General features: G+C 40.0%; 1 protein-coding gene across 1 annotated transcript; it reads left to right on the top strand.

Annotated features, from left to right (window-relative positions):
* Window positions 1-5779: 5779 nt before the first annotated feature.
* On the top strand, window positions 5780-19280 carry LOC308101973 (kelch-like protein 24). The gene is made up of 12 exons (XM_080451535.1): window positions 5780-5846; window positions 7008-7208; window positions 7576-7710; window positions 8203-8394; window positions 8999-9142; window positions 9555-9714; window positions 10096-10230; window positions 12784-12930; window positions 14430-14633; window positions 14817-14963; window positions 17519-17690; window positions 18386-19280. The coding sequence occupies exons 1-12, from the start codon at window positions 5784-5786 to the stop codon at window positions 18648-18650; spliced, it is 1965 nt and encodes a 654-aa protein (XP_080307661.1). The 5' UTR covers window positions 5780-5783; the 3' UTR covers window positions 18651-19280.
* The last annotated feature ends 468 nt before the right edge of the window (window positions 19281-19748 follow it).

Raw genomic sequence — 19748 nt, 5'->3', positions numbered from 1 at the left:
TTTTTTTTCACATACAGTATACTGTAGATATGTTCATATTCTGGTGATGGATTGTGCCCTGTACTTAGGCTTTTTTTTCTTCATAAATGTGTGCCTATATATTTAGTCATCGTTCATATATACACTATGCTGTCCAGGTCAGTTCAAGTGCTGATGGCTAGGTCAGACTCCTACTTTTTTTTTAATATTCAATCTTTATTACTTATTTCCCCCTTATTTGTATTTGATTCTAAGTTGTAATATTGTTCATGCCTACTGCAGTGCTGCTATTACACCTACATTCACCATGGGGATCAATAAAGACTGATCTATTAATGTCTTTAATGTTTTCTTTTATGGATTTCTTTCCTATTATTACTTAACCCTGGCCACATGCAGCCCAGTGGTTCCTCTTCATTCTTCCAACCTGTGTTTTATCTCCTGATTATCAGTAATTAGGTGGACATACTGTATATGAATGAATGTCTCCAAAACTCTGTTTGAAGAGCTCATGAAGACTCAACATGCATCCAAAATGTCATTAATATAATTATTTGATTGCGTTATATCTATGTGTTAAATATAACCTACCAGGACCTCTAGTACTGCTGGTTTTATATCCTACCAGGACCTCTAGTACTGCTGGTTTTATATCCTACCAGGACCTCTAGAACTGCTGGTTTTATATCCTACCAGGAATTTTAGTGCTTTCTACTTTTAGTACTTTAAGTACATTTTGATTTCAATAATGTTGTACTTTTACTCAAGTACATTTTGAATTCCAGACTTTTACAGAGTATTTCTACATTGCAGTATTGATACTTTTACTTAAGTAAACAATGTACCTTTTCCACCACTGCATATAAGAACAAATAATATATAATGTATATCAATTTCATATCAAATGTCTCATTATATCCAAGATGTTTGAGCCTTCTGGACAAACCTCATCTCTATTATACTAAACAAGCCCAAACCCTGAATGTGAGCCATGATGTTTGAATTATCCTCTGTAATGAGAAGTTAAATGAAGTCTTGAAAAGAATCCTAGCTTTTATGAAAGCCATAGTTTCACGTTGGATAGATTTAGATACAGATTTATCCACATGCATTGTTTTCTATTCAGTTCACGCATTGGAATTATATTCCAGCTGCAAGATTGGTGTGATGATTAACATGAATGGGTGCAAGAATTTAGAATTAATCAGAGCAAGATTTTCCTGATTAATATGTCTTCCGTATGGGTTGAGTGTCTTGCTCAATAACACTTGTACTCTAACCCAGGGAGCTGGGGATCGAACCGAGAACCTTGTGATTCCCAGCTGACCACTCTACCTCCTGAGTCACTGACTCCAGTGAACAAACACACTGGTTCTCAAAGTGGGGTTTTGGGACCCCCAGTGGTCCGGGGGGGGGGGCGTTCCAGCCAAGATCCCCAGAATTTATACTTTGGCCATTTCGAAAATAGCCGACACTCTGAGCTTGTAGATCTATTAAAATAATAATCCTAATGATAGTAATAGATTAAAAATTATTTAAAAATAATTTTGTAAATGTCTAACAACACGAAACTCTTTTCAAATAAGGGTCAGTGGCCAAATACATATTTAATGTGGGGGGGGGTCCTTCCTTTGACATGAACATGTTTGAGAACCACTGAATAAATGAACAGGTTCTCAAGTTTGGGATTTATTTGTATGAATCCTGATTTATTTTTATTTTATTACGAGGAATAAATATTGTTGAAACATTGTTGATATGATAAATAATAATATCATGTATTTCATGGAACTGTTTTGTATTTACATGGTTTGTGTCCGGAACCATGATGACTGCGTGTGTTGTCAGGACCAGTGTTGCCATGTCCGCTTATTATAAGCGACTTTGGGCTTGTTTCTGTGTTGCGGTTTGTGGGGCTTTGTTTCTAAAGTGTAGTCGTTTATTTGACCTTGTTTCTAACGTGTAGTTGATTATTTGGGCTTGTTTCTAGCGTGCAGTTGATTATTTGGGCTTAATTTCAAATGTTGTTTATTATTTAAACCAGTGGTTCTCAAACATTTACATATCAAGGACTCCCACGTTAATATGTATTTGTCCCCTAACCCCCATCTGAAAATGTTTTGTGCCAGGGAGCTGTGTATCAGATTTGTGTTGTAATGTTCAAAAATATTCCAAATATTCCACAAATGTTTTAATTTATTTTTTAATAGCAGATCTACAAGCTCACAACGCTTCGCATCGCGATAAGTTGTGAGCTTGTAGATCTGCTATTTTCAATGTATACAATATATAGGTACTTGAAAGTGCTCAGTTAGGCGCACCGAATTGCTTCTTTTGGGCTTGTTTTTATATACCTGGTTGCTTGTTTCTCTCGCACAACCTGGCAACACTGGTCAGGACACATTTAGTGGTTACACCTCCTCCCCTTGAAGTTGACAAGCGGCGTTTGTTTTGCTTGGAGTTGAAACGTTTAAAAGCCAATATTTCGATGTTTATTTAATTAACATCATTTATAATAACAAAGTCATTGCAGTTTTTTTGGAGCGGCTGTCGTGATTCACACTTGTGAGGACGAGGTATGTTTATTTGAGCTGAGCAGTTTTTATACATTAACGTGTCCATGCTTTCCTAAACCAATATTTCTTCAAATAATGAAGAAACTCATAAAAGACACGTTTATTTGTAGCTCATTTCAACAAGGCAATTCAATGTACTTTATATAAATGATTACGAAAAAATTAACGAATTTACAGGACATTTGAATTCAGTATTAAGTTAAAAAGTTAAACTATCAGGAGGACCATAGTCCTGAAACATGACCGTCATATCATGGCGTCATGGCGCAACTTGTACCTGGTTTTGGCACTTTCTCCATTTACAACCCGTACATATACATAAACGATCAGATTTCAAATATAACGTGCTGACCCCATAGCCATGGATGTAACAAGTTAAAACGCCTGGGTCTAAGTACCCGTCTCTCCCGTATTGTTCAATAAAAAGCGTTTTAATCCTATCGGTGGCCATGTTCTAAAAACTTCCTCCATATGCGTTCAACCAACGTGACCCTATCGGTTGGGAGGTGTACTGCACTCTGATACATTATAACTCTATGAGGAAATGCCGCCGATCAGATTAAAATGTTTTTTTATTGAACAATACGGAAGATACGGGTACTTAGACCCGAGCGTTTCAACTTGTTACATCCATGGCCGTTGGGTAAGCACTTAATATTTGAAATCTGAACGTTTATGTAGATGTACGGGTTGTAAATGGAGAAAGTGCCAAAACCAGGTACAATTTGCGCCATGACGCTTGTGACAGACAAGCGTCATGTGAACCATGGCTATTCAGGACACCGAGCAACAAAAAAAAACACTTGTCATTATTTTGAACACAATAAAAACCAAAGTAAAAAATGGAAATAGAAAAATAAGAGTAAAATGACAAGTAGACTGTACTGTATGTGCACTATTAATACATTGAGTGAACTTGTAGATTTATTTATGCTATTTTTTTTTGACACATTTTAAGTTTTTGAACAACAACAGTATTTATTTACATGACATTATTTTCGCCTGTATGGCATGCGAGTCATGAATCTGTTTTCTTCCACAGACAGATACCATTAATGTAATATTAATGCTGGTATGCTGCAGTCAGTGATGTGTAAATAGCCCACATTGCAACTACTGTATATCCTATTTTTATATCTGGAATATAAGGTTGCAATATACCAACCCTTGACAGCCCATACATTCAAATAGAAAAGCCTTATCTAATCTGATTGTATTAAACGATGTTAAACTCGCCAATATTGCAGCTGTATGGAAAGCTTGGATTATCCTCTTTGTAATATTTGTAATTTGTAAATAATTTGTATCTGCCAAGTTTTTGTTTCATAACAATCCACCATAGACATGTTATGAGCTACTAAAGCGAGTGCTTCCAAACTCCAACACTTAAACATAATCACCTGCATGCTGCATGGAATTTATTGACAAAGTAGTTCATAACATGTCATGTCATCATGGTGGATTTGTATTAAACAAAAACTTGGCAGATACAAAGAGGATAATACAAGCTTTTACATTAACCACTTGAATCCTAGAATTCCTTTTCTCAGGGGAACGTTAGCCGAAAATAGCAGATCTACAAGCTCTCAACGCCTCGCAGTTGAGAGCTTGTAGATCGGCTATTTTTGGCAAAGAGGCTATAGGTGTAGAGGGAAAAAAGAGCAGACTAAGTAAAAAAAAAAACTATAATCTGAAACACAATTTTATACAATATAGAGTAGGGGGTCCCTGCTTCATCTCTCTCTCAGCTAGGGGGTCCTTGGCCTGAAAACGTTGAAGACCCCCTGGTTTAACGCAATCAGATAGGGCTTCGCCGCGCCTCCGACCAAGTGGAGCTTACTATGTAACCGTGCTCGGGTTGTGTGTGTGTGTGTGTGTGTGTGTGTGTGTGTGTGTGTGTGTGTGTGTGTGTGTGTGTGTGTGTGTGTGTGTGTGTGTGTGTGTGTGTGTGTGTGTGTGTGTGTGTGTGTGTGTGTGTGTGTGTGTGTGTGTGTGTGTGTGTGTGTGTGTGTGTGTGTGTGTGTGTGTGTGTGTGTGTGTGCGTCTCTGTGTGCATGCACTGCCTAGTAGAGGGCCAGAGGGCGCCAGAGTGCAGGAATTTAGACACAGCCTGCAAAACACACACACACACACACACACACACACACACACACACACACACACACACACACACACACACACACACACACACACACACACACACACACACACACAATGTCAATGTTCTTTCCCCATCACGGTGAAATAACACGGATTACAAGTCCGTAAATACACAATATTTTCGAGCTGCGTTCGCTTCCAGCGTTCGCGCGTCTTACTTGTGCATGGGCTGTCAAGGGTTGGTATTGCAACTCTAGATTCCATTAAAAATAGGATCCAGGAGTTGCTTGCGGCTAAGCTAGCCGTAGAAAACTGGTTGTACTGGGCAGCTCCCAGTTACAAATGCCTGTTAATTGAACAGTGTGCAGTAGCCAGGAAATTACTGAAAAATACTTGGATGTTCTCTCAACCAATCTCCACTGATTTAATAAAGCTTCGGTATATCAGATGAATAAATAAAGCTTCAGTAGTATATCAGATTAATAAATAAAACTTCAGTATATCAGATGACAACATAATAAATAGGCTGACAAGTCAATACGCTGTTACTTTGCATTTTAAATGTGGTGAGAGTAACTTCACACCATCAAATCTCAACACAATACAACCTCATTTCACTATGCCTATTAGCCTAAAGAGAATTTAAATTGCTGTTATCAACAGCTGATTAAAAAAAATCACACCCTGTGTGAAGTGGGCGGTGTCTTGCTAGCTAATCACAATACTGAATGGAGTCAACCAATCATGTACAAAAGATAAATACATTTATTGAAACACTCTTTATGATGGACGAAACCATAACTTTACAAAAACCAATTTATGGTTTTGTAAAGTTATGGTTGCTTATATAGGGCTATGCACATGTGTCATGTGACACTGGCCAATCACAGTCCTGAATAGATTGTGATTGGCCAATCACAGCGCAGGATAATTGTACAAATTTCCAAACCTCACTTTTAGGGCCGGTTTCACTGCCCAAGATATTTGTACATTTTTCCAAATCTCACTTATAGGGGCGGTTTCACCGCCCAAAAAAGATGAAGACATGTGAACAGCGAGGATTTTTACTGTGTAACCAGTTTTAACTGTACTGTGTGTTCTCTCTGCAGTCCCTTCCCTCACCCCAGCATGGCTGCTGCCTGCCAGAGTGGATCACCACAGGCTGCCAAGAAAGGGAGACTGGGCAAAAAGGTGTGTGTGTGTGTGTGTGTGTGTGTGTGTGTGTGTGTGTGTGTGTGTGTGTGTGTGTGTGTGTGTGTGTGTGTGTGTGTGTGTGTGTGTGTGTGTGTGTGTGTGTGTGTGTGTGTGTGTGTGTGTGTGTGTGTGTGTGTGTGTGTGTGTGTGTGTGTGTGTGTGTGTGTCAGTCAGCTGTTGGACTGCTGTGTTGACATATGAAGCACAGGAGAACAGAATACAAACTGGATGCCTGTCAATCTGTTTGGCTGCTTTTCAAGGCGTTTATGAAGTGTCTCTGCCTGTAGTGACACATCTCGGTGTGGTCACCCTCTTTGGCTGCACTTTAGTAGGAGACTAGGATTAGGAGGGTTTGGAGCTGTTTGGTAAAGGTTGGTGCAGATTGGAAGGATAAGGGGCTTATTTGGGGGTGTTTAGGGCAGATTGATGCTGATGGGAGGGTAAGGGGAACATGGAGAGGGGTAGATGAGAAACATCACTGTAGAGTACCCTGCCAGGTCAATAAGCTAACTGGAAAACCAATGGAGTACAGCAGTCCTGACGTACAGCAGTCCTGACGTCACTACCCCTGGGTCACGGAAGTATTTCTTCTATTGAAATTCCCATGGGGAAATCTTAGATCGTGTCATATGAAGAACTGCATTCCAAAAATAAACAAATAAGCCCGGTGATTTGTCATTTATGTGACTGTCGTTTATGATTAAGTTAAATTAATCATTATGATTAAGTAAAATTTGATAATGTCTGTGCTTGGAGATTTTTTTTATTAATTTTTTTATTTGGATAAATTAGTTATTCTTCACCGTCAGTTGATGATTCATATCCATACGAGTAATTTCGCCGGGCTGATTTGTTTATTTTTGAATCACAGTTCTTATATGATGCAATCGCTTCTCTTATGGGATTTCCAATGTAGAAAATAACGCTGATCCAGGGGGATAGCGCCCTCTAGCGGCGGTGATGTCAGAAGTGCTCTATAGGAAACCTATAATGTGTTGTGTTGACTCATGAAACTGCCACTGAGGGACTGATGTACAAGGACAAATATGACATTTCGCAAGGTACACAAGGACTCAAGATCAGCGACATTACTCACCGATAGTTGTTTATTTTTCTGATTCATAAATCTCCTTCTGGATGTTGTCTGTTGCACTTCAGAAGGACGGCACCAGCGTACATCTATCCTCATTGGATGATAGAGAATGGATGTTTGTGGATTCCAGCCATCCTAACAAGGTGTTAGAGGGCCTCAACAGGCTGCGGCTCAACACTACCTTGTGTGATGTGATTCTGTGCTGTGAGGGACAGGAGTTCCCCTGCCATCGTTATGTACTGGCCTCCTTCAGCCCTTACTTTGAGGTAAAATACCACACATTTATTGACCTGTTGTTAAGGGAATGACACTCAAATCAGCCTTGGCTTTCACGTGAACCCAACACCATACTATAAATTGTACACACAATGTAAATAAGAAGGGCTTAAAGGGATATTTCACTTTCAAACATGTTTGGGGTCATTGTAACGTCTACTCAGGCTTTTGTGAGCACCCCAGACAGTTTTTAAGTTTCCAGTGTTTACGCCCCCTTCCTATACAAACCCATTGTAACTTCAAACTCCATTTTAACCATGATGGATTCATTGAAAACACCCGTCCTTGGTTCTGGTGACTGATATTGTCCTTCTAATACGTGAGGGGGTTGTGTTTTTTCAATTATTTTTTAAACAGGCAATGTTTACATCCAGCATGAGGGAGTCCACACACGACAGGGTGACCCTCAGTGGAGTGGAACCTCAGATGATTGGTTTGTTGGTGAACTATGCCTACACATCAAAGGTGTCCATCTCTACTGCAAATGTGCAGGTAATGTATTATCATGAACATTATCCATTGTCTCCATGTTTATCCTACATAACATGGGTGCTCATGGATTGAAGTTCTCAGTCGCCACGACTAATTTCAGTCATTTGGATTCCATAGAAGCCAGCATGTCTTCTATGGAAGCATGTTGCGCAGCAAAAATAGCCGATCTACAAGCTCTCGCATTGAGAGCTTGTAGATAGCCTATTTTTGCTTATTATTTTAAGTTTAGAGCATTTGAAGTGGTCAAACTAGAAATGTGTTCAGAAGCATCTTCCATAAAATTTTAATAGTCTTTGATAGTTCATATAGAAGCAAAGGTTACAGCCTCAATCTGTGATGATTTCTTCACCTGGTTGGCAGTATGTAGAACAGCAGGAACAATATTACTATAATATAATTTAACGTGTGTGTGGGGGGGGTAGGGTAGGGGGGTTATATATTTTGCTTTAATCCATGGGTGCTAAGTAAAGATATTTTGTTCATTTGGTGTAGGCCTTGCTAGCAGCATCCAACTTGTTGGACGTCACGGCTGTTCGACAGGCCTGCTGTGACTACATGATGCGTCACATGGACATGAATAACTGTGTAGGGATTTACTGCTTTGCCGAGGCTCACTCCTGCAAAACGATGGAGAAACGCAGCATGGATCACATTCTGCAACACTTCAGTGTCATCTACAAGCAGGTCAGTCAGTCGTTGAAGGATAATATATTCCCCAAGTTGTTTGTTCCGTTGTTGGCTTGTTTTCTCCTACAACTTAGTTATTACTATTACTCAAGCTTTCACCACCACAACTGACCCAGACCTGTGTAGAAACATTCAGTCAGTCAGTGTTCAGTAATTGCATATATATATTAATAAGCTACAGTCAGTCACTTGTCCATTTCATTAAACAAGCTCAGAAGTGGGTTGCACACATCCAGTTCATTGCTGGTGCTGGACACAGAGTAACGGTTCAAAAGCATAAAAGTCTGCACAACAGCATTGCTTCTAAAAGTGTTTTTTTTTACTTTAACACACAGTGGTACAGGTGGTACAACGTTGTGGCCACACTTGGCCTTCATCAGGAGGCCATGTGTGGCTAAAACGTTGAACCACTTTTCTGTGTTTTTAAAGTATTTTTTTTTTTTGAGGTGCTGTTGTGTGGACTTTTATTCTTTTGAACTATTTCATTAAACAAATCATCCATCACCATTTAGCACTTTAAATGGAGAAAAGGTTACTTCAGTATGAGAACAAGGGCTTATCTATCAGCTAATCTACTGTACGTTGTGTTCTCTACCTCTAGGAAGAGTTCCTCTCGCTCTCTGTGGAAAGACTGGCAGACATTCTTGCCAGTGACGATCTCCATGTGCCCAAGGAGGACATGGCGTTTGATGCTGCCATGTTGTGGTTGGCCAAGTGTCCTACCCGCAAGCAGAACTTTGGAAAGGTCAGTCACCTTGCCAGACAATCGTGGTGTCTGCCTATCGATACATCTAAATTCAAGGTAGTTGCTGGAACGGCATCTGCTGTCCAATACATGCTTGGCATCTATATGTTGTTGCTGTCTGGCAGAACATCTCCATATTTTTTGCGTTTCTTTCATAAATTAACGCCCTACTTGAGCATACTACAGCGTCACACAAAAACATCAAAAGTAGCAGATCCACAAGCTCAAAACGTGGCACGAAGCAACGCATTTTTGAATTTTGACCCTGAAATGTAACAGTTTTGGATATATGAGCTTTCCACCCGACAGACACGATATGGTACTAGCTGGTACTATGCATGATTGTTATATAATGTTGCACCCAATATCCAGTTGGACTGTAAAATAATGAGTGTTCTATGTGTTCTTTAAGGTGCTTGAGCAAATCCGTCTGCCTCTCATCAGCCCCTCCTACATCGACAGAGTGATTGAGTCTCTGGAGGTGGTGAAAGAAAACCAGGGCTGCCAGAGGTTCATCTCTGAGGCCAAGGATCGGCCGTACTGTAAAACAGCACGCCCACGCAGGACCACAGGTACCCTGCTGAACACACACATGATGCATGGTACAGCTGATGACAGTGCAAAAAAATACATCAAGACAAATCCCCACAATGTGCAAACATACCTGGTAGGGGTGTAAAGATGAACACATATGAATCGGAAATTCATTTTAACATTAATGATGCGACTACATCGACGTGCGGACCGCTGGATCCACTTAAGCCCTATATACTTGTACGACGAATAGCGAATTTTGCATTGTGACGTGTTGTGAGCTTGTGGATCTGAACTACTTTGGATTAAAAACGTGGTAAACTCAACATCTATCCAGCATGCCTGTGAGATGCTCTCTAGTTTTTTAATAAATGTGGTTTCCTCTGCTTCTCTACTCTTGTCTCCCCTGCTTGCTGTAGTGATCATGATGATGGGCGCTGAGACTCAGGCCGGGTGGATTCACACAGTCGAGAGCTTTTGTCCCCTCACCAATCGGTGGAGGACTCTGGGACAACTGCCTCTGAAAGTTTCCTGGCATGCTGTGGTTATGTCAGGTGAGATTGACTCAATCAACCTGGGACCTGTAATGGATCCTACTCTGCTTTACCTCTGAACTGATCTGTAGCGATGTAGTCACTTAAATAGAATGCAATGAGCAAAGGGCAGTGCTTACAAAGAAGCTAGGATACCAGGTAAAAGCCAAACCTATCATCTGTCGAAACAACATGCTGTCTAAATAACATGAAATCTTTTGCTCAACAAACAAAAAGCAAATCTAAATAATATATATATATTTTTTAATGAAAGTCGGAACTTGAAATGTTGGCACTATGACTGGTAAAAGCAAGGGTTTGAGCTATGGATGATGGAAAGAAGAAAGGTATATATATATATATATATATATATATATATATATATATATATATATATATATATATATATATATATATATATATATATATATATATATATATATATATATATATATATATATATATATATATATATATATATATATATATATATATATATATATATATATATATATATATATATATATATATATATATATATATATATATATATATATATATATATATATATATATATATATATATATATATATATATATATAGCCTGGTTCCAGACGAATCTGCCATTGCAAAAAAGAAATCCCCTCGGCAGATTAGGTCTGGCCCCTCTCAATAGAGATTGCATTTCTGTCCCTCCGAAGTTGTGAGGGACCAATCAGGGCCCAGTATGCAAATATGGGGCGGGTTTATCACCAGGGTCATTTTTTTTAATTTGCCCCTCGGAAATGCAGGTTCCACGCAGAGATTCCAGACTAATATCTACGCAGTGACATTAGTCTGGCCATGCCAGGCTAAGAGATATATATATATATATATATATATATATATATATATATATATATATATATATATATATATATATATATATATATATATATATATATATATATATATATATATATATATATATATATATATATATATATATATATATATATATATATACATACACACACACATACACATACTGTGCGTCTCCAAGAGAGCAGGTGGAAGTATCCAGAGTGTGGTTCAAACTGTTATACTACCATGGGGTGGACTGGAAAACAAATTGAGGTCTGCATGGATTATAGTTCTCAGTCACCACGACTGATGTCAGTCATTTGGATTCCGTAGAAGTCGGCATGTCTTTTATGGATGCATGCCATGCACCGGAAATCTACAAGCTTACAACACGCCACACTGAGACGTGTTGTAAGCTTGTAGAGAGCCCATTTTCGTTTATTTTGTTATTTTCAGATTAAAGAGTATTGTGAGGTGGTCAAACTAGCAAAAGAATGCATGTTCAATCTTCCAGAAAATCCTGATATCAGATTTTTCATAAAAGCAAAGGTTAACCCACTGGCGTCTGGCATTTTGTTTTAAAATACAAAATGATCCTAAAATGATCCTATCCTTTTTTGTCAGTGCATGCTGCAGGTATGGCCGACCATATTTTGCAATTTCTGCAATTTATTCAACTGGTTGGCTGTACGGCTACCAAAACATAATTCTACATACTGTGCTAATTGAAACACAACGCTAGTGAGGGGGCTCCTTTCACGTTGTTTCACAAATCGCATGTTAGGCCATAATAGGCCTGACAAAACATTTTCAGTTTTATTTTGCTTTAATCCATGGGTCTGTATAATCTGAAAGCAAATGTGTACCAACAGCGTTCAGAATTGTATTTGTCACATCACAGTCTTACAGGCGTAAAGCAGTGGGTGAAATGATAAAAAAAAAGTGTGCACGCTCCATCGTTTTGGAGGAGACAATCAGACAGACAGTGAGGAGTATGAAGCTGTAATGATAACATGTCAGTGCATATGCACTGCAGGTTGGGGGGTGTAATGGAAGACTTGAGTATTCTGGAGTGATTTGGATGAAGTGGTAGAGAAGACACCCAAGTGAGAGAGAGTGTGATTGGAGCACACCTCAGTGGGCATGTGGGTGAAGGGAACAGAGGGGATGAGTAGGTGTGGTGTTAACACATTGACCGCCAGAGGATAATCTCATAATGTACTCACCAGTGCCAACGTTTTATTGTTGTTTTTAGTTTTTTTCACGTCGCCATAGATCTTGTTAAAATCCTTAAGATTGAGCCGTACACGGTCTGTTTACATCGGCGACATCTCCCTGCGTGTACCAGTCCAAACCACGTGTCAAACGGAGCCGCCATGTTTGAGTTCTGACCGTTTATGTTAACATGGGAAATGCGAGGATGAAAAACTACATAGGTTTACAGGGCTTTTTGTGTACGACTTAGAATGGAGGCAGACGGGAAACCAAAAAACGGGATCGCACTTCCGGTTGACTTCGGGTGGTGTTACACTGAAAATGGTCCCCCTAGAAAATTGAAAAAAAAAAAAAAATCGAAAAAAAGGAAAAAGCACCACAGCCCGTAGGCTACGAAGGAGACAGACTATACTGTATGTGAAGACATTTTAAGTTGTGCATGCGTATGACTACTTTTCTTTAACAGTCGAGGCTTAACTCATTAATTGGTTTAATTCTGCTCTGCTTCCACCATAGGCTCCTTTCTGTATTTGGCCGGAGGATTCGTCATACAAAAAGGTTCACGGCGCACTGGTTCAGGCAATAAAGAGTTATGGCGCTATGAAGTTGACCGTAACTCCTGGTTGAAGATGGCTCCCATGAATGAGCCACGCATGTTCTTGAGTAAGACTGTCAAAATCTTGTCGTTCCTATTTTGGGATTACCATTAGAGTAACATTCTTCTTCACATTAGGACAAATACTGTATATTTATAGAGCATTTCCTGGGAATATTTGTTCTGCCACTTATACTTGAAAAATAGCAAAATTCTGTCTGTTAACCCAAAACTACACAACACACTTCAATGCAAACATCACGTAATTATCTCCGTCAGGCCGAAGGCGTGGCAGAGACTATGTTTTGTACACTGTCCGTCCATCCGTGCGTGTGTGTCCATCTGTCTGTGACCAGCCAATCTCCGGCACCGTTGGTTTGATTGCAGCGAAACTGTGCACGCACACTCCCTGGATGCCAGAGCAGAACCTCTGCCCTGGCATTTTCAGATTGGCCTGTCACAGCGCCACCAGGAGGGCGATTAAAAAAAATATATATATATATTACTCCTACAGATTTTGTCCAAACATCACGCAAATCGGTAAGCAAAATCTCTATAGTCATTAAACGAAACGGGTCTTTCAGATTTTCCATAGTCCATCCTGATTGGCTAAGATTGGCTTCTGAAGTTTGCGTGAGTGTTTTGAACAGAATGCCTCAAATCATAAACACAGCGTGCGAATTCCGTGAAATTTTGCATGCACATTTCCACTATGCCGAGGAAGAAATGGTGGAGCTATAACAGGCCGAATCACGTTTTTACCTATAACTGCACCGATCTGCGTAAAACTTTGTATGTGCACTCCCTAGGGGCCAAAGGAAAACCTTTGCCCTGCATTTTTCACATCTGTCTTTTATAGCACCACCAGGAGGCCGATTTTATCCAAATTTCACGCAAATCGGTACACATGATCACATCAAGATGGATCCGTTTGATTTTTCATATTCCATCCTGATTGGCTAAAATTGACAATTGACACAAAATCTAAAGTTTGCAGGAGTGGTCCCGTTTTGAACAAAATGCCTCAAATCATGAACACAGCGTACGATTGCGGTGAAACTTGCACGCACTACGTTGAGGAACATGCCACCCTTTTGACATTGCCCTATCATAGCGCCACCAGGAGGCCGATTTCAGCAAAACAAATGTTTTGATATTACTCCTACAGATTTTGTGCAACATGCAAAATGGTACACATTATCTCTATAATCATGTGATCAAGATGGATCTGTCCGATTCTTCATATTCCATCAACATTGCTGGCCCACAATAACCTACCTGACCTGGCGGAGACCTGTGCTCCGAGGAGCCCTTTTTCTAGTTATCCAATTAAATGAACTGTTTTGCTAACTATAACTGGTAGTAGCGAATCTAGCGATATGTTAATAATTTAGGCACAATAACATAGGCACAGTTTTTTTGTTTGCTTTTTCACAATCATTTAATTTCAATTTGAATTTCAAGTTGAATTAAAAATGATCTATTGCCCTATCTTTAACTTTGTTTCGGAATAATTGCTAAATGATCAGTTTTATTGGTATTGTTTCCCTGCTCTCATGGTCCATAGGGCTGGTGATGCTGGATGGAGATGTGTTTGCAGTGGGCGGCCAAGGGGGTAACAAGAGTGAAGACTCATTGGAGCGCTACAACCCCAAGACCAACACCTGGCAGCTCACAGAGTCTGTCGGTGTGGCAGCCTACACTGATGCCGATCTTGATGTTTATAAACCTGCTACAGTGGTGGCTCTAGATGGACTGCTCTATTTTATTGGTATGGAACAGGTTTATGCGTCACATTAACCCTGGTGTTCCTATTTTGTTTAGTTTTTTATGTTAAAAAATAGCAGATCTACAACCTCACAATAAGACACTATGGGGGCATTCATAACTGAAGAGAGCCCCCCTGAAAAACCTGTTCTCCTGAAGTGTGTGTGTGTGTTCTCCTGGGCCCTAGGTGGCATGTCACCTCGTAAGCAGATAGCTCCACCCCATGTGGCCAAGTACGACGCTGAAACATCCGTTCTGACGGAAGTCGCTCCTATGCATGTTCGGCGTAATGATTCGGCTGCCTGCACTCTGAATGGAAAGATCTACGTTACAGGTATCAAAACTGTTCTTAACACTTGCATGACTAAGCTATCAATATGACCGATTTTGAGAATTTAAAGTGGATTATCTTCTCTCATGAAGCTCTGAGAAAGTTCCCCTTTCATGACTTTTCCTAAATATATGTTTCAAATCATCTCCGTTTTTTTTTTCTTCTGAAACGTATTATAAATATGAAATATATACCATATATACCATCCCAAACGTTATATTTCGGCTAAATTGACCGCTCTCCCTCTCTCTCCCCCAGGGAAGAGCAGTTCACACCTCTAGACCCCCCGCAGAGCGGCCCGTAGACGAGCTGCAGCAGCGAGTCTATTCGAGTCGATGTTGCCATGTCTGCTTATTATAAGCGACTTTGGGCTTGTTTTTCGCGTCTTTCTATTATTATTAATATTATAATTATATATATAATTACATTATAATGGTAATACTTTTCTACTCCACTACAGCTCAGAGGCAAATCTTGTACTTTTACTTCACTACAACTATTTGAAAACTTTAGTTACTAGTTACTTTGCAGATATAAATATCTTTTCATACTTGTTTAGATTAGAGCTTCATGCATTTTTATTAGGTATATATTTATATAGAAAGGTCTAACCAGGGACTGGTGTTGCAAATTAGCCTCGGCTATTACCCCAGCATTCATGCCTAACTGTTTTCTCAGGGCACAACGACGCATGCAGTAACATTTTCATAGACCTAACTTATTTCTCTCGCAAAATGTGGCGACCCATTTTACTTTCCCTTTCACTGCAAAGCGGTGGAAAAAGATAGGATCTACAAGCATACAGCTTGTCACGCAGCAACTGTTTTATGCTTGAAGATCAGATATTTTGCGCAGGATTGAGCACATTTGTGGAACATAGCATTGTGTTCACTTGTCGCACGGGAGGAGGAGAGGAGACGCGTTTGTCAGCGACGTGGACAGCTGATAGAATGAGAGCTTTACGCTCAGACAATAATGTGAATATTATTATTATGAATAATAATAATATAGGTTTGTCACTGGGTTGTTTACAAGTTACTATAGTTCGCTTGCTGCTACTAAATCGAAAGCAGCATTACATCACGGTCATATTATGACAGTCATGACGAAACTTCAACCTGTTTTTTGCACTTTCTCCATTTACAGCCCGTACATCTACATAAACGTTCGGATTTCAAATATAAAGTTTTTATTCCGTGGCCACGGATGTTACAATTTACTTCGGGTGGGTATAAGTACCCGTAACTTCTGTATTGTTCAATGAAAAGCATTTTAATCCGATTGGCGGTCATTTTCTCATAGAGTTATAGTGTATCAGAGTGCAATTACACCTCCCAACCGATAGGGTCACTTAGTTGAAAGCATGGAAAAAATACGGAGAAAATGGCCACCGATCGGATTTAAATGTGTTTTATTGGACAATACGGAGAATATGGGTACTTATGGGTTACCCGAATAGAATTGTAACATCCCTGGCCATGAGGTAAGCACTTTATATTTGAAATCTGAACGTTTGTGTAGATGTATGGGGTGTAAATGGAGAAAGTGCAAACCTTTTGTTAACTTATAACTCGATCTCTTTGTGGTGAACGCTTGTGTTCAAGCATTGTGTTTTGTTCTCCACATCGATGTAGCGAAAATGTGTCCATATCACCTCTTCTCTTTCTCCCGAGCCCCGTGCAAAGCATTTTACCGTTTTATTTTGTAAAGTTTCGCTCTGAAATCTGAATCCTCCTGCCATTCATTTGACGGTGTGACTCTGTGTGTGTGTGTGTGTGTGTGTGTGTGTGTGTGTGCGTGCGCGGCTGCAACTTTAAAAGGGGGTGTGTGTGTGAGTGAGGAACAGCATGCCCTGCGCTGCTTATCAAAGGAGACAGGGAGTGACAAAATCATATAATAAATATATGATATAATATTTCGTCTCGTCTTTGTTCGTGAACTAAAATGACCATAGAGTTTAGTCCAGTCTTTATTTAGTGAACTACATTTTCGTCTCGTCTTTATTAGTCAACGAAATTGCATAATGATTTAGTCCCAGTTATTGTTTATTCATGGGTGGTGGTCTCGTCTCGTCTTCGTCCTTTGAAAAATGTGCGTTGACGAACATATTTCGTGTTGATTACGAAATCAACACTGCATGGAAGTAAAAATGAGATCCCCACATACACAAATCATGATGACATATAGGAGACAGATAGAAATAGACACTAGCCTACTGCCTACACTTTCATAGACCTGCCTGCTTATTTCTCTCTCAAAATTTGGCAACCCATGTTCAACTCTCATCTTTTTAGAAGACAATGGAACCCCCCACTGTTTGGGGGAGAAAGTGTGAACTAGTCTGGAGAACAGAGGGAGACAGTGGCCAATAGGATAGCCTGATTTGGGGATCAAAATGATCTTTTTTCAGGCTTGGTGGAGGAGTATGAAACCTCAGTCATGCGAGTGTTAAAGGCTCGTAGACAGTGGTCAGTTTTCACCCATTCTTGAGAATTGGGAAAAACCTTTAATTATATATAAAATAAAATTATCCTTATGGTCTTCTTGTTTATCTATAGGTGGCAACGTGGGTTATCCTTATATGATCGCGGATTGCTCAATGGAATGTTACAACCCCAAAACCAACCAGTGGACTTATTGTGCCTCCATGCCAGTGGAACGCTACATGCATAGCGCGGTTGCAATGGATGGAAAGATCTACGTACTGGGAGGGCGGGACGACACGGACAGGTAACATACGGCTGCTCCATGAATGTCTGGGAAAAGGTGTCTTCTTTTCCACACCAGACGTTTCTCTTGTCTATTAGACCAACTATTTGTTTACGACACTGCAGGCACAGGTGTGGGTTGCATGTAATCAATTCCCAACAGACCCCCAAACTATTTTGAAGAGCGCTGGTTTCTGTTCATTCAACGTCCTCTTGTGTGTAGGCTGGTGAGGCAGTCCCTAGCGAGACATATACTTTGTAGCACAACACAGTTAATACCCGTTGTACAAGTTCACAACGTGAGCTTGTAGGTGTGCTATTCTCGGCCGGTCTCTGCGCACGAGCATACATTTGGCTTTAGTGTTGGCAGCTGGGCGAGCAGGCAGGCGTGGTCATGAAGCGTGAATTCACATTATCATGAATCTTCTGCAGACCGGTCTGGCCCCAAGCGCTGGGCGGGCGTTTTGCAGAAACCAAAATGTGGAAGAGCCAATCAGCGTCTGTCAATCACAGGGCCCTGACCGAAGAAGCTGATTAGCTCTTCCACATTTCTTTTTTTTTGCAAAACTCACTCGCTTGGGGTGCTGTGACCACCTTTTCACTGCTATGCATCTTATGAGCGGCCGGTTTCTAGTGAAGCCAGCCTGTGTGCGCACACTGGCTCTTACCAGTGTGACGTTGTCTGATGCCATTATCGGTTTGCTTCTCTTCATGTAGGTATCCCCAGAACATCGAACGCTACTGTGAAGAGACGAACACGTGGGAGACTGTGGGAAAGATGACTCCTGGTCGCTACAAACTCCTCTGTGTCTCTCTCAAGCTGAGGACGGATCATGCACCCGTGGTTGATGAAGATCATGCACCCGTGGATAGTGATGAAGATGATGATGAAAACGAGGAAGATGAGGAAAATGAGGATTCTGATTCATACGATGATGATGAGGATGATTATTATGACAGATCTAACAGATGCCGGTGGTAGGGCAGTAGATTCCACTAGGATCTGGGGGTGTCAAACCTCCCCGTGCCCTCCATAGAGGGAATCGTTGCTGTCAGGTGGAAACCCTGTATGTCCAAAACTGTTATAACTTTAAACTTTTTTATTACCATTTAACAAAAATGTAAAATAGTGAAAATTGTCGACCCACAAGCTCACAGTTGTGAGCTTTTAGATCTGTTATTTTCACTACTTTCGTGTGACTCTTGTAAGTAGGAGATACATTTTACGGGGAGAAAACAAAACATGACATTTTGAAATGTGGATCGGACAGGTTTCTGCCCGACAGCAACAAAATTATGTTCTTGGATTAATTAGCCCTGTTTTCATTGGCACATGGTTCATGGACTATGGATGTACACTTAAGTATGACAGTTGCCTGTTAGTTTGACAGCTCACTGTTTGTATATTGCTCGATCTATGTACTGTTGATTGACATGTACATAATGTATGACCCTTACTGTCTAGGCTGGCTGACACTGTACATATATCAGCCTCACATCCACTGCTGACAGTCTGTACATATACAGTAGATATATGAAGACAGAAGGTTAACTTCTAGCACACAAGTTCAACAAGTCAAGGATTTAATTAAAATTTTTTTGCTAGTTTGAGAGTTGCTTGTTTTTTTCTCCTTTTGTTTGGTCTCATAATGAGGGAAGTGGTAATGTATGTGTAAACATTAATGCCATTCAAGTTTATTTTCAGCTTGCGTCGATTTATACAGCAAATGGTTCCTATCTTTGTTATTGTTACTTTGCTTATTTGCTGGACAAGATACTCTCTATATATTTTGCAGAAAGACAAACAACCTTGTTTCATGTTTGTTTCTAGGGATTAATGTAATGCAAGATTTTTCAACCTAGGTTCAGTCCTTTACACACATAATGGCCCGGAAGCCCAATTACATCGGTATATCGCAGCAAAATATACTGCACGTTCAAGAATCTATGTATTCGTGAGAACCACACATCCACTTGGACTGTAAAAGGTTATAGGCTCTAATCAAGAGCACACAGCATTTTAAGTTTTTTGTTTCACATATACTGTAGATACATGTTCATATTCTGGTGATAAATTGTG

This window comes from Gymnoscopelus braueri (genome assembly GCF_963280865.1).
Source record: "Gymnoscopelus braueri genome assembly, chromosome: 2".
In the NCBI taxonomy this organism is placed as follows: Eukaryota; Metazoa; Chordata; class Actinopteri; order Myctophiformes; family Myctophidae; genus Gymnoscopelus; species Gymnoscopelus braueri.
This window is presented reverse-complemented; position numbering and strand designations above follow the sequence as displayed.

Coding starts and splice junctions, on each gene's coding strand:
- LOC308101973 (XM_080451535.1), top strand. CDS start 5,784: ATGGCTGCTGCCTGCCAGAGTGGATCACCACAGGCTGCCAAGAAAGGG. Junction 10,231..12,783: donor GCATGCTGTGGTTATGTCAG/GTGAGATTGACT, acceptor CTTCCACCATAG/GCTCCTTTCTGTATTTGGCC. Junction 14,634..14,816: donor TGGACTGCTCTATTTTATTG/GTATGGAACAGG, acceptor CCTGGGCCCTAG/GTGGCATGTCACCTCGTAAG.